General features: G+C 44.0%; 1 protein-coding gene across 1 annotated transcript in view; it reads left to right on the top strand.

The window, feature by feature from the left end:
* FRMD1 (FERM domain containing 1) overlaps window positions 1-15,610 on the top strand; it is a 37,484-nt gene that overhangs the window by 5,136 nt on the left and 16,738 nt on the right. The window contains exons 2-5 of the mRNA XM_077811822.1: window positions 1,480-1,570; window positions 8,470-8,549; window positions 10,688-10,764; window positions 13,963-14,149. Of these exons, the coding sequence (XP_077667948.1) occupies window positions 1,480-1,570; window positions 8,470-8,549; window positions 10,688-10,764; window positions 13,963-14,149 (435 nt within the window). The remainder of the gene's footprint in view (window positions 1-1,479; window positions 1,571-8,469; window positions 8,550-10,687; window positions 10,765-13,962; window positions 14,150-15,610) is intronic.

The following is a 15,610-nucleotide window of genomic DNA, read 5'->3' as shown; positions in this document are numbered from 1 at the left end:
AATAAGTATATTCAGGATCAGGCCTTTATTTATTATACTTTGTGTTATATTATTATTTAATTACACTCATCAGTTCTTATTGTAATTTTATTCTATTACCACATTATCTTATTTGGATTTTTTACTACTTGATAAAATAAAGAGTTGGTTCACAAAGATCAGTTGTCACCATTTCACTAGCTTTGAAATTGAACAATTTCTTGCTGTGTGTTTGATTTAACATCAAAACACAGTATAGAAATGTTTTCATTTTATGAAAATCTGAGTCTTTCAGTAACCAAATGTGTTTCATAACCATTTCATTAATGTTTATGATGATACAGAATTTTGAAAAAAAAATAAATTGCAAACAAAGTTGAGGAAAAATCAACTTTTTTTTACTTCATCTTTCAGAGAAGCCAACTTTTCAATTAAAGCCTTTGTTCAAAAATGTTTCTACGAGTTCAACGGTTTTCAGTTATTTGTTTTACTTTGTTCCCTGTTATATTTATATTTATCTGCTAGGCATCTATTAAACTGCATGCTGATCCCACCTGCAGGATCAAGAGCCAAATAATCTGAGTTTACTGCATCAAATCTGATATGCCACAGTTTATTCAGATGTGGTCACACTCCTGTCAAAACAGAATGTTTCACAGCCCCCTAATCTGATCCTTCTCCCTTTAAAGTCAGTGAAAAAAACTCTCATGGACTTCACTGATGAAAGATGAAGCTCTCAGTGAGGGCAGATTTCTGTGCTACCAGTAATTGAATAGCTTTCAGTTTTAACTGTTGAGCCTCTGACTCATATCTCAGCTGGGAAAGGCAGTAGACTGGAGCTTCAGTTCTTTCTCTCTCTCATAGGGCTGGGTGGTAAAACAGACAGTGTGACTCTGATACTGAAAGAAAGTGAAAGTGACAAGACACTGAAACTCTCACTCTGTCCCCACAAGAACAGAACAGAATGGGGGACAGTGATCTCAGGTGAGGGGTAGGGAATAGGCCAATGATCAGAGGGAATGGGAGGGTGACTGAAATGACAGAGAAACGCAGCTGCTCGTTCCTGAGTCAGAGCAAGCCTCAGACATTCCCCATTGCAGGACTGAATCCAGATCCCTGGTGGTTTATCTATGGCAATAAGTAAAATACCGCAAGAGTTTCAGTACATGGTCACATTTGCACAGCATAAATACTCTAGATGACAGAGTTCCAGTATCCTTTTTTTAAAAAAGGATACCAATAGCCTGGCACCTAAGTTCCATCTTACTGGGATAAGAGCATATACAAAGGGGGTTGGGGAAGGAAGACAAGAATACACTACAAGAATACCTTACAGCAACCCAAAAACCCCAACAACCCTGGCCAGAGAACTGAATTATGTTCTGTGATTCTGATTTGGCTGCCCTTGTGCCTGTTGATCACCTATGACCATAAAGAATTGTTCAGTGCCAGTATGTGTGGGCTGCCTGTAATGCTGGGTTGATTGTTTGTTTCTTTCAGGTAAAAGCCACCGGACAGGAGCTCTTCCAGCAAGTTTGTGACTTAGTGAAGATTAAAGACCCTCACTTCTTTGGGCTCAGTATTGTTAAAAGTAAGCGAGCTCCATGCATGGAGACAAATGACTTGGCAAACGTCCACAGACACATTTGTGTATCTACAGTGTGTGTGCATATACACACACTGGCCACGCCTGAGTGGGAATTTCATTGTAATAAGATCACAAACTATGTAAATTATCCAAAGCCTTGTCAGAGTCCTTTGATCTTCAGTCCCTGAGCAGACATATTTGAGGGGGGCGGGGCAGGTATATTTAACCTTGTTCTACTGTTTTTCGATAGCTATGTTTGCTGACATTTTTCCCACTGATTGAATTTAAAGTGTCAGTTGTTGCACAGAAGATGAAATTTTAAATGACTTTGGGGCTAGAAGTATTGCATACCTTCCTAAGTAATAAATTTTAAAGAATGTGGTTCTTGTTAAACTCAGTGATTTGGGGTTGGGGGCGGGGGTGAAATATGAGTTTAGTGAGCACTAACTGCACTTGGATGAAGTGATTTATCTGCAGAGACCTTTTGACTTATTGGCTGTTTTTTGCAGGAGATTGCAGACCTGAATCTGCCAGGTGCTCAGTGCTCTCAACTCAGGGCTTGTTTACACAAACAGTCTTTCTATGAGTGATGGTCTTGATTGTATTCCACGGTAGGTGGGTTTGGCATGTGCCCGGAGCCAGAGAATTTGGAAGTAGCTCTGTTGGCTCACCTCATGACTCTATCCAAGGTCATAAGAGGTGGAGTGGACCAACCCCCTCTTTGGTTCCTTCTCACAGCTGCATGGTCTGGATCAGAACCTCCAGTGTTCATAACTTCATCTTTGTCCTACAAAATAAGAATTGGATTTAGTTTTGTAAATAGTTTTAACAGTTTTTATGGTTTTTTTTTAAATAGTCTTAAGTGTGGTGTCTTGTAGATTTAGTCTCTTGGGAGAATTGCCCGTTTTCTGCCTGCGATCCTTCTGAGTCAGCATTGGCCACCAGCACTGCCTTGGGGAAGCCCACATCATGGCGAGGTGTGGTATCTGCTGATTGTTCCCCAGCTGTCCCTGAGAAAGCCAGGAGGCCCCCATTGGGCACAGGCCAGGGACCCCCCCCCAACTCCACCCCTTGTACATCAGCCTGATTCAACAAGGAGGATGCTTCTTGCAGCGAATTCCAACTCTAGTGCAGGAAACTCTCTCTGAATCACTTCCCTCCACTGCCCTCCAGCAGGATCTTGTTGGGAATCTAGGAAGCACTCTAATAAGCATGAGACTAATTCTTCCTCTAAATTCACTTCAGAGAAGCCGGATTCAGCTCTAAGCAAGCCCATCAGCTCAGCCCACGAGGAGCTAGGACCTATTAAGTCCCAGAGGCACAATAAGAGAGCCCATAAGCATTGGGCTATATTGGTACCGGACCATGATCCATTGCTGTTGTCATCCTCTGTGCCTCCCAAACCCTCTGATCCATTGGCACTGATGAAGTCCAATCACTGTCAGTTTCAGGCACAGTCGTCTTCGCCGGCTCCAGCAGTTTAAAGAAGTACAACCGTTCTCTCACTGGGGAGATTTGAATCCCTTGCTGCTCCATAGAACACTTTCAGTCATCTGCATCCAGAATCCCCTCCTCCATCTTCAGAGAGATACCACCACCACCACCACCAAAGGAGTTGACCACTGAAAGGGAGTTTGTTGCCTGTCCCATTTGCAGAATATAGCTCCACTGCAAAAGCATCAACAGTACCACCATTGCAATCCGAATTTGCCCTTTTTCACCTATCCTATGTATCCTCCACCACCCGAAAGACCAGCACTCATTTAGGATCAACCTCCACCTCATCTAAGTTGGAGCTGTGGTACCCCAGGCCATGGGGTCCCTGTGACCATCTGTGACCCCTCCTACTGGGGTACTTGGGACCAGTACCCCCCTGCAAAGTTGATTCGATCAGCTAAGGGGGTCATCCCTTGCCTCCCCTTTAAGGGGATGCTCAGATCTGCCCCCCAGATCCTACAGTGGAGGAGGATCATTACACACTGGATCCAGTGGTTCTGCCAGAACCAGTAAGACTACCATCTTCATCTCTGAACAAAGTGGGTGATTCCTATGTCTCCTCCCCCGCCCAAATGATTTCAGACTGTTCCAGGATCATCTTCGCAGAGTTGCTGGAGAACTTCGGATTCCTCTTGAAGAGGTCCAGGACTCCCATTCCAATTCCTAGACATCCTCCACTCCTCTAGATCCAGCAGAATAGCTGTCCCCATTAATGAAGCCATACTGGAGTCAGCTAGGACAGTTTGGCACATCCCAGCCGCCTGCACTCTGACCCCCAAAAGGGCAGAGAAGCTTTATTATGTGCTGACCAAAAGAGTAGGATTTTTGTTTTCTCACCCTGCTCCCAACTCACTGGTGGTCGAGGCTATTTCTGCTCTCCTGACATGTTTGGAATTCTCCGGTGGCATCAGTACAAGAATTGCCGCTATAGGGACAGCAGAATATGAACACGGAGCACTGTATTACCATGCTGCTCTGTGAGGAGACCGTAGTAATAAAAGCAAAATTAAAATACACAGTCAGGAAATGTAGGAGTCTTGACTTTTACAATAACACTAACTCCATCGCATTTGAATACATGCAGTATTTTATGTTCCAGTTTTCCTTGATAAATGTCTAATTGAATACATATTGGGTCATATGTGTAGCTGGTGTAAATTTGGCATAGCTCCTTTGACTTCTGTGGCGCTATACCAATTGATACAATCTGAGGATCTGGCCCATTTTTATGGTGATAAATCTTTAAATACACAGGATGTGCAATATGCCAAGTTAATGTTGTTGTAGAGCAACAACTTAATGTTTGCATTTCCTGTTTCTCTTTTTTAAAAAAATTGACGTGAAATCTTTACATTCCAATTCATTTTTTCCTCACTTAATTTCATAGACTTTTTTAAAAGTTGGGGTTGGGAGAGGAAAGCTTAAACTGCACTGCTGCCAACTATCTGGGGCAACAGATGGTTTTCTTGGAAGTACTGCTCTGGTAAAGTGCAAACTACTAACTAGTGATTCTTCGCTTGTGCTTCATGCTACACTGCAAGCTAGAGATTGGATTCCCCTGTTGGGGTGGGTGGGGGCGTGCGCACACACACGCTCTGTGGGAACTGACCACTTCAAGGTCGGTTTGTTCAGCCATGCCAGAGCCCATGCTACTGTGGCTACGCTGCTCTTTATACTCACGCAAACTCATCAAGCTACCGCAAGTATGTTCATTTGAGCAGAGGAATCCTGCCTGTATCCTGCCTATCCCAAGAGGAGCTGGCGCATATGTCCATGCACATGCATCCTTGGGGGGGGCCAAATCCTGACTTGTGTAAATTGTCATTGCTCAGCTGAAGTCAGTGGAGCTATGACCGCTTTCTCAGTTGGTGTATCTAACCTGTGTGTATAGTGAATTATATTAGATTTCACCTGAAATGGCGAGACTCTGAATTCCTAAGCAATTCTTTCCAGTTCTGCTCTTAAATGGGTAGAGTTCAGTGCCCACATCTCTAATGAACAGAGACTGCATCCAAACCAGAGGCGATTTAAACATCTGACAAAGATCTGAAAACTTCAACTAATCCAGTTTAAAAAAAAAAAAAAATGTATGGCTGGGGGGAACCTTTTGTTTTTGTAGATTGAGGATTACACTGCAGGTTGGCATTCCTACAGTATTAACTTAATTAAGCAGGAATGTGATGCTGCATTCCTGGACTGAGGGGAGGACTGCCACGATTCCAGGCTACACTGAGACAAGTGGGGGAGAAATAAGAAGGGGAAGGGGCGGGGGGGGGGAGGTCACTTGTTGTTCAGGCTCTTTATGAAATTTTGAAGTTGGGCACATGTACTTAAAATATCACACATGCTGTTCAGAAAAACCTATTAATTATCATTTGAACATAGTTGTCTGTATTGCCCTAACCTGACCAATAAGATTAAATTGTGACCCAAGTTATAGGTACTCTGAAATTATGGCTTCTTGTGGGGTTTATCTCTGCTGCTGTTTTATGCCCTGTCCAGGCTACAAGTCTTAACAATGTCTGTAACACGTTTCCATTATAGTTGACTCCAAACATGGTTGGTGTATAGATGTGATGTGGCTAAAACTCTTAGGAGCCATGGCCATCTAACAGTGTTTCAACCTTGTCGGAGGCCTAGGTCTTCCATGGTTGTGTTCCTGTAATCTGTTCAGCACACTTGGGGACAGGAAGGGGATACTAAATGTGGATGGGACAGTTCTAATAATCTTTGTGTAACTTAACTGCTTTGGCTGCTTCTCCTCTTCCCCAGCTCTGTGACAGATATAAAGCCCCACGTGCTCCTGGTGTTAAGCTGAATGCATGTCCTCCTGGCACTTCCCCCTCCCCTGCTGAGGCAGTGTGGGATATTTGCTCAGATTTTTCCCAGAATGCACTGATAAAAACATGATTGGGCAGCATGTCAGATGCACCCAACACAAGTGTGATGTCAAAAAAGCTGCCACATGGGCACAAACTGACCTATGGAACGTGTGAAGATGAATGTGTCCTACCCGGTTCCAAACCATGGTTAAAACCTGTAGTGTGGACAGGGCCTTTACCCACCCCTGAAATCGTTCTAGACATTGCTTAGGTCCACATCTAATGCGATGTGATATACTGTGACCAGAAATGTTTCTAACAGAGCAGTCTAAAATGAGGAGGGGTAGCCTGTAACAGAGGAGTCATCTGTAATTGCGGGCCCCATGTAGGATAGGATTGCATAGCCACACACATTGCTGCATCATTGTTGCTGCTTGAATTGGCCACATAATTGTGCTCCAGAATACAAACTTTTCGTCAAGTCTCTTGCCCAAGGGTTGCACAGAGACTCTTCAGAGTGAACTATTGGTACTTATGTGATGACAGCCTGAAACAACAGCCCCTAATAGGGGTGGACTGCCTCATGCATTTCCAAGGGCTGTTGACACTGAAGCCTGATTGGGAATACTTTTAAAAGTCATTGTTAACTATTTCACTCCTGTCCTGGTCATCTTAGCACAAGTATCAGCTAAGGTGCTTCTTACGTTGCTGTTAAACGCAGGGGTAGATATTGTGACGGGAGTGCCAGCCATTTGTGTGGGAAAGAGGAATTCAAACCACCTTTCCTTCATAAATTTAAAATCAATTTTGTGGCTGCTCTCGCCCAAAAAAGGGATGGAAAGATAAGATGCAGCCTCCTAGTGTCAAAATAACAAAACTTCCGTATCTTGTGGCGTGCCAAACCCCCTAATTCTGTCTTCCCAAAACCTCTGGTCCCCCCACCACTGGCAACACCTGCAATGCTACTAAATGCATTTCTGCACAAAAAGCTGTGGCATGCTAAAAGTTTGGGGGCAGCATATAATGAATAGAATTTAATATGAATGTAAATAACGAACAGAAGTTTACTGACTGGGCTAGTTTGCTGGAGGTGAAGGTAAAAGGCAAGGAAACAGGACTCGTGGGGCAGGGGAGTGTTGCTAATTCAGAGGTTTCTGTGACATAATTTAGGGGTCACGTTCTCATAATTAGGGTCTCATGTGCCATCTACAGACAAGACTCCCTGTCATAGTAACATATGGAACAATGCTGGCCCAGCATGGAAGTTACTTTTTGCATTTAAAAACAAAACACCAAAAACTTGCTACGTCTGTGTTCTTAGCTTGAACTTGTTTGGAAAATAGCTGTGATGTAATCCAGAGCAACACTGAATAACTTTTGAACCCTCTTGTGATTAGAATGCTTCAGTCCATAGAGTAGACAAGGAAAGGACTGTCAGTGTAATCTACTATTCTTTCCACACAGTTGCTGGTTATGCCAATTTGCATTTCCTGTTTTTCCCCTTCTTCAGTTCAGCTTTGAACATCATAAGTGAAAGCTTCAGAGTCTCTTCCACCCTCCATTTCAGGTCTTTCAGGAACAAGCTCTTTTGCTTGGTACTTATGTCATTTGTCAAAACGCTCCCCCCCGGAGCGAGACCAGGGAATAGTGACTAGTCACATGTGCTCAGCTGAAATTACCACTGTAGCCTGAACTACTCAAAGTCTTCTCTTGAAGACTTGAGAAGGGTCTAAAATGTTTTCACTAGCTGAATTTGTTTTTGATACTTTCGTACACAGTGTCACTTACAAAATAACCAGATTTTTGAAAGGCCCACAAAGTGATTTCAAGACAGTAGTTGTCCAGATGGCCTCCCTTCATCCCCCGCCACCTACTCTCTTAGCTGGAGAACATTCCAACAATTCATGGCAGGCCGAGTTCCTCCATTTCCAATCCAGTTGCTCTAACTGTGTAAGAAAATTTGGGCAAGAGGGGAGATGAACCAAGCTTTCAGCAGAGTTTGGGCGTGTTGATACGTTATAGTGGGGAGGAGTCATCTCTTGTTTTTGTGTGAGGGGGCACAATCAGGTCAGAAATACCTGGAGGGAGGAGACTCTCTGTATCCATTTCATGGGTAGGGGATGGTATGTAACATACCAGCTCTGGTAAGAAGGGAGATTACTGAAGGTTTCCTTTTAAAGCCAGTGTTGATCTGTTAATTTGATGGTAAGGTTAGCTCAGCAAGCTGGCATTTCTCCCTTCCATAGTGGGTTCACCTCAAGGAGCAAGTATTGGGCCTGATTGTGCAAGATGCTGAGAAACCTCCACTACTACTCAGCACCTATAGGGGTCAGGCCTGTTTATGAGCTTCCTTCCAAGCCCATGTCCCCAGCAGCATACAGTTGGAGAGCAAAGCCCTGTTTCCCATCACCACCTCCCTCACTGGTGCCTATCTAGTCCTGCTCTGGGGTTACATTTACTATTATTCATGTGCACTGTTGGAAAACTATGAAAACTGTATCCAAGTATTTGTCAGATGGGAATTTCCATTTCTTAAATAGCCACCATTTCCTACCAGTACCACCTTCTCTCTTTCTCTTTCAGACAATGAATATGTATTTATGGACCTGGAGCAGAAGCTTAGCAAATACTTCTCAAAGGAATGGAAGAAAGAGACTAGCAAAGTAGGTCAAACATGGTTTGCATTTCAGACCTTATTAACTTTGTGATGCTATGATTACACCATGAAAGAGAGGCCTCCAACTGATGACTGTGGAGCACTTGCTGGTGATCTCTGGCGAGCTCGTTGGTCACATGGAACTGAGTCTCATAATTTCCAGATGCTAAGTTGGATTAAAAGAGGCTACAACTAAATTAAGTACTTTACACTGCTATATAAGCAATTGCTGTAGTTGCCACAGGGGGGGTGTTCAGGTGCCCATAAAGGGGATGAGAGTCAATGAACCACTCTTTTGAGAGGTTTCAGAGTAGCCGCCGTGTTAGTCTGTATCCATAAAAAGAAAAGGAGGACTTGTGGCACCTTAGAGACTAACCAATTTATTTGAGCATAAGCTTTCGTGAGCTACAGCTCACTTCATCAGATGCATCCAGTAATTGCTCCGTGGAAAGGTTTGAGAACCCCTGCTGTATAAAGCAGAGCAGCTTTTGGATAAAATGGTTTTGCATGGCCACTTGTAATAACCTGTGTACCATAGTGCATTTGACTATGAAACACAATGGGAGCTGGAGTTGCGATTCAACAGAGGTGTGTGGAAGAACAGCAGTTGTAGGGAGGAAGCGTATTTGTATTAAGAGGAGTCTTGATTTCTTTACACTAGCTGAAATGTCAAGAAAAATCATGTGAAATGAATAAGGCATGTGTCTAGTTGTTTAGTACAAGCTATTCTAAAATAACAGTCTTTTTTTATTAGTAGTTGTCATCTTTTTACATCAAAACAAAATCTTGAGTTGAAAGTAACACAAATGTTTTCATTAAACGGCGTTGTTAGGTTCCAGACATGTTTGTACGTAAGTATTGTCTGTTACCGCTCTCTAGGAAGATATTTTGTTCAACAGGTGATTTGCGGTTTCTTCCACCTTAAGAGAGATCACTGATTCCAGCAGTATTCCCCATTTTAACACAGTATAGCATCTTCCAAAAGAGAATAAGCTTTTAAAATGCAACTAATGGAATTTGGTGCTGTGGAACCGGTCAGGGCAGCATGCCTGTGCAGGCATTCATGTGGCCCGCATCACTGTAGTAACTGAGCGCCTTGCAGTTGTTGCACTCACAACACCTCTTCTGAGGTCGGAGAGTATTTAGATTCTCATCTGTAAAATGGGGATTAGGCCCAGAGAGGCTAAGTGACTTGCCCAAGGTCACACAGGGTGGCTGATTATGGAATAGAATCCCGGTCTCCTGAGCCTCCCAGTCCAGTGCTGTGTTGGCTAGCTCCCTTCTCCTTATCCCTTCATTGACAACAAAATGGCATCATTGTGCACTCTGCAAAATGATTGTGTTGTGACTGGATTTTTTTTTTAAATGAATTCTTTGGCAATGTAGTTGTTACTGTTTTGGTACCATAGGTGTGCTTGACACATTATGTATGTTAGGAGATGGATCTGTGACCCAGCACATGCTTGGACCTGCTTATGTAAGTGAAGTTACATACTGACCAGACCTCAAAATAGACAAAGCAGAGAAGGGAAGGAATGCGAGACTTTAACTGTGTCTTAATTTTTATTGAAAAATAGATATTTGGTGCTCAGGGGACCTCCCCTGTAAGGGAGGTCACAGTTTAAACAAAAAATCTTGACAGTGTTCTTTTAAAAATCTGTAGTTGTAGTCTGTGAAATTGACACAGTGTCTTGGTCTTCCTTGAGTTCATGGCTACATGAAGGTGTGAATAACTAAAGCAAAGGGTTCACCCTGCTAGCCCCAAGAAAAATGATCAGTAGCAGCCTGGAATGGCTCAGCCTTGGTCAGGAAGGGCTGAGCATATTGCAGAGGTAAAAGGTTGTCTTTTCCTGAGAGTGGGGCTGAGGGCTGGTGGCATAGGGTATAAGAAGGCAAGAGAGCTTGGATGCTTCATTTGTGTCTTGCCTTGGCCAAATGTTTCATAGTGTCTCATTGATAAGAGCTTCCAAGACAACTGCTGTACGGCTAAGTGTTTTGAATTTAAAAAAAAAAAGAAAATGTGGGGAGAGGGTCTGGAGTGGGGAGCAATGGGCAAAACACAGAATAATGAGGAAGATCATGAGCCTCTGGGCTCACAGGAAAATTGTCTAATGCTTCCTTTTTTTTCCTCCCTTTGCCCTAAAGGGGACAGAGAAGTTTACCCCTCCTTTTGTTGCCTTCTTCAGAGTGCAGTACTACGTAGAAAATGGAAGAGTCATAAGGTAAATCTGTCTAGGGTAACAAGTTTATTTTTTAATAAAGCTGCGTTAGATGGAAAAACAAAAATATATGTCCTTTTAAGAGCTCTTTCCTTCTCTCTGTGGGTGCTGTAGTCCTACAGGCATTCTCTGGAGATCAGTACTGATGTCTGTCAGTACATCCTTTTATCCAAAGGAGTCAACTTCCATCCTGGTAGGATTCAAACTGAGATGCTTTTCAGCTGTCTTTTTAAAGCACCATGCTCCAATAATTTAATGTTGTTGTTTTTTTTTAATTGTTTTGCATCTAAACAACTCTAAGGCTGAAGTTAGAGAAGTTATTACGAAATTAACAGTGAGCACCCTCAAGTTTGTTGTTCTGCTGATATGTAATCTCCATTCTCACTCCCATGCTTTGATTTAACTGTTGCTCTTCTTCAAACTCCCCATCCGTTTGCCCACAACAACTATGGCAGCCTTGTTTTCATATCCTTTCCACACCCTGAACTTCAGTCTACAATATTTTGCCCCTTCCTCCTCCTTGTTCGGAAGGCTTAACTCTTTTATTTCTCTCTCTAGCTATGGATGTAGGTAATATTTATTAAAATGCAGCCAACAAACCTCTGATTGCACGTACAAGATTAAAAAGAAAATTAGACCAACATTGGCAGAATGATGATAGAAATTGTTACTCTAGGATACAGTCTAGTATTTTTCCTTCGATAATTTATTTTTGGTATTTATTGTATCTGAGCCATGCGCATGCTAGCTAATTTGGATGTGGTCACGGAATGACTTACGAGTTATAGAATTTTACATTTGAGTGGGTTCCATTCATGTGGAATATAGGATGCACACAACTACCCTTCCCTCCCCATGCAGAACAAAGGATGATTCAGTTAAAAATGAACAACTGACAGTGGTTTTGCATCAGCACTGCTGGTGTGGTTCTGGCCTCAGGGCAAGCCAAGAGCTGGAAGCATTCAGGTTGATTAATGTCAGCATAATCTTTGCTCCATTTAGGCATTTTGCTGTCCTCCTCTGAGTAAGACTGTTTTATTTTCCTCTTTGGACTGAGGGGAGAAAGTTTCCCTCTGAGAGGAGGAAGTTTTTCTTACTGCTAAATGGAAACTTCCCAGTATTGTTCATCTTCCTCTGGGTATGTCTACGCTGCAATTAAAAATCTACAACTAGGCCATGCCAGCTGACTGTGGCTCGCAGGCTTTGGGCTAACGGACTATTTAATTGTGGTAAAGACAGTCGGGCTCGGGCTGGAGCCCAGGCTTTGGAACCCTGAAGGTGGGAGGGTCCCAGAATTCAGGCTGCAGCCTGAGCCCAAGAACATCTACACTGCAAGTCAGCTGGAACAGGCTAGCTGCAGATTTTTAATTGCATTGTAGATGTACCCTTTGTATCTCTCCATTGGCATCCAAGCTTCTTTCCTCTGCAGTAGTAGTAAAGCAGAGAGAGGTGCACAGAGGCATATCCATGCAATCATGGGGTTTCTTTAAACACACACACACTGAATCAGAGTCCTAGAAGGGAGGTCTTGGTTCTGTGACCGGCTATCCATCTATTTATCATATGCTCAATTTCCCTAATAATAGCCCCATTTAGTACTTCTACAAGATAACAAAAGCAAATCCAAGGTTCCTGCCACTATTATCTACCTCCCAGGCAATTCACTGATACAGTAACTTTTCTCGCTTAAGGTTGTATTATGTTCCTGAAAAATGCTACCTCAAATGAAATTATGTTAAGCAAATCCAATTTCTCCATAAGAATTAATGTAAATAGGGGGGTTAGGTTCCAAGGAAATTTTTTTCACCAGACAAAAGACTGTATTTTATTTTTATATATATATATACACACACACACACACACACACACACACACACACATATATATACACAGTATAAGTTTTTTAAACAATTTAATACTGTACACATCAAAGATGATTGTGCAGCTTGGTTGAGGTGGTGAAGTCAGAGGGTGGGATATTTAGCAAAGGCATTCCCTGGGAAATGATGAACTAGCATTCGACTGAGCCCTTAAGGGTTAACATGTTGTTAATGTAGCCTCACATTCTACAAGGCAGCACGGAATGGAGGGAGGGGAGACAGCATGGCAGAGAGAGACTCTGTGTGTGTGTGTGAGAGAGAGACACACGCATTGACCCCACTCTAAGTACATTGCCTTTAAGTAGATCAGCAAGTTGAGACAGTAGCTGCTGCCAGCAAGCTCCCTCCTTCCTGAGCCCTGTTGTGCCCACCCCCCACCCCTCCCCCCCGCTCTGTGGGAATGGGTAAAAGAGCAGGGGGCAGGAGCGGGGGACCCGCTGACATTAGCACCCTTCTTCCCCACCACTCTCCCTTGCACAGCAAGCAGGAGGCTCCTGGGAGCAGCACCAAGGCAGAGGGCAGGAGCAGCACATGGCAGTGGGGGAAGGGACAGTTGAGCTGCCCGGCAATGGCAATTGGTAGCCTGCTGGGCTGCTGCCGCAGAGGGAACTTAGGGGAGCGGGGGGCTGCTGGCCCACCCTGGTTCCAAGCCCCCACCACTAGCTCCAACTCTGTTCCTTCTGCAAGCAGTGGACAAAGCAGGCAGCTGCCAAACGACGTTATAAGGGAGCATGGTGCAACTTTGAATGAGCACGTTCTCTAATTGATCAGCAACGAAACGATGTTAACCGGGACAACTTTAAGTGAGGAGTTACTGTATTGTAAAGCACTTTGAGAGCCTCAGCTGGAAGGTGCAATACAAAAGCAGTGCCAGTTCTAGAGAGGAAGGATGGACTTTTGGTTGAGACACTGGACTGGGACTCAGGAGATCTGGGATCCTTTCCTGGGTCTGCCACAACTTCCTGTGTGACTGTTGGCACTTAATCGCTCTGTGCCCTAGTTCCACCTCTCCCAGAAAAAGTGATCATATGAGTTCCTTTCTTCAACCTTTGTCTATTTGGATTGTTTAGACTGTAAACTTTTGAGGACAGAGACTCTTATCTACTGTGTACAGTGCCTAGTGCAGTGGGGCCCTCATCTTGACTGGGCCTGTGATGCTACTATAATTCAGAGAGTAAATGGCTATGAAAAAAATGCAGTTTATACACATCAGTGATTCCGTGCGTGTCAGTTCTCGACAGTGAAGCAGCAAGCGACTGGCCTTACCTGAATGTGATCTCTTTGATCTGGCTTAAATGCGGCTTTTTTCTGTCTCCTGCAGTGACCAGGCAGCCCGGCACCTGTACTACTGCCATCTCAAGGAGCAGTTGTTGAGGTCTCGGTGCCTCCACAAAGAAGAAATCTACTTCCTGCTGGCTGCGTACGGTTTACAGGCAGACTTGGGCAACTATATGGAGAATGTCCATGTTGGGAAATATTTTGAACCTCAAGCCTATTTCCCACAGTGGGTAAGTTTTCACCATGAGAATGAAGCAGAATCGTGTGCAGTGGCAGCAGGGATTCCCCAGGCTCTGTTGCTGTACGTGGAATGAATCCAACAGGGCTTTTTCTCCACTGAGGCTTCTGTTCTTCCCAGTCTGAATCCAACAGTTAAAGGGCAAATATTTTCAGAAATAAAATGCATTGAAATGCATTTGCTTTTGCATCCTAAGATTCTCTGGAAAAGCTCAAGGGGCTGAAGACGAGTAAAACTTATCTTCAGTACCTTGGCCCTATCACATTTACCTCTGGGGTGGACTGAGCTCAGTGCAGGGTGGCAGTACATGAGGGTCAACACCAGTTGGTCAAAACGGAGAGAAAAGGATACCTTGGTGACTTCTCATTCTGACTTGACTCAGCTGAGAATTTCATTATAATCCCTCTGGGTATGGTTTTTTGGCCACTAATTGGTCTTGAGTCACTTGTGTCTCATTGTCCAGTGCTTCTAGTATGTACTTTAAAGATTTCAGTTTCCACACTCCATTTTTACAGATTTTTGGGGTGTTTGGGGACGGTTTGGTGTCCTTTTTTTAACCCTTTATGGTGACTAACTTTGCCTGAGGGCAATGACTGAACCAGTCACGTGTCTTCTGGCCATTCAGTATCTTTGGAAAGAGTGCACAAACATGCAATGTGCAGACTGCTTCCTGCACCATTTCCTACTCTGCTGTTACGCATGCATGCAAAGTCAACCACCACAGTCAGTGAGAATGCAAGTAAATGACCGAGGTAGAGGATGATGCTCTGGACTAGGAGTCAGGAAGCCAGGCTTCTACTGGCTCTGCCTCCAACCCGCTGTGTGTATCCTTGGGCAAGTCTCCTCACCTCTCTGCCTCAGTTTCCCCTCCAACCCAGCTGTTTCCAAGCATCGGGGAGGGGAAGGGTTCAATGGAGAAGAAACGAATGGCATCAGGAGGCAGGTGTGGCAGAGGCAGGGCAAGTCTGGACTTTTATACTCATGAGCCCCAAGCTGCTACTTCTCCCACTGTGCACAAATACTCCCTGATTCCTGGCAGAATTCTTCCCACTGGACTCTCCTCCACACCCTGGAAACTGCAGCTCCCAGATGATATACACCTGGAATTACGTAGTTTCCAAAGGGTTTAAAAAGGTGGGTCTGACAGAGACTGTTATAGGGCGGCTATCAATCTTTTTTTAATCTTGCAAACATTGCAAAGGCCAAGGCTGAGCACAGCCCTGCTACACTGAGCCACAGCCCCAAGCATCTAGATGATTTATTATTACAGATAGCAAAATCTGGCATCCAGGAGGATGCTTCTCCCCCTGTCCCCAGGGTACAGCAGGGAGACACTGCATGATCTACTTCTTTAGCAGCATCTGGTTCAGATCGGTGGCCGAGGGCTACTGCAACCCAAATAATAATAAATACAAAGGGTGGAGCTGCAGGCTAGCAAGTGGGAAATCTGGCT

Source organism: Eretmochelys imbricata, chromosome 3 (assembly GCF_965152235.1).
Source record: "Eretmochelys imbricata isolate rEreImb1 chromosome 3, rEreImb1.hap1, whole genome shotgun sequence".
NCBI lineage: Eukaryota > Metazoa > Chordata > Testudines > Cheloniidae > Eretmochelys > Eretmochelys imbricata.
The sequence above is the reverse complement of the archived record's forward strand: the minus strand, read 5'-3'. Positions and strand labels throughout refer to the sequence as shown.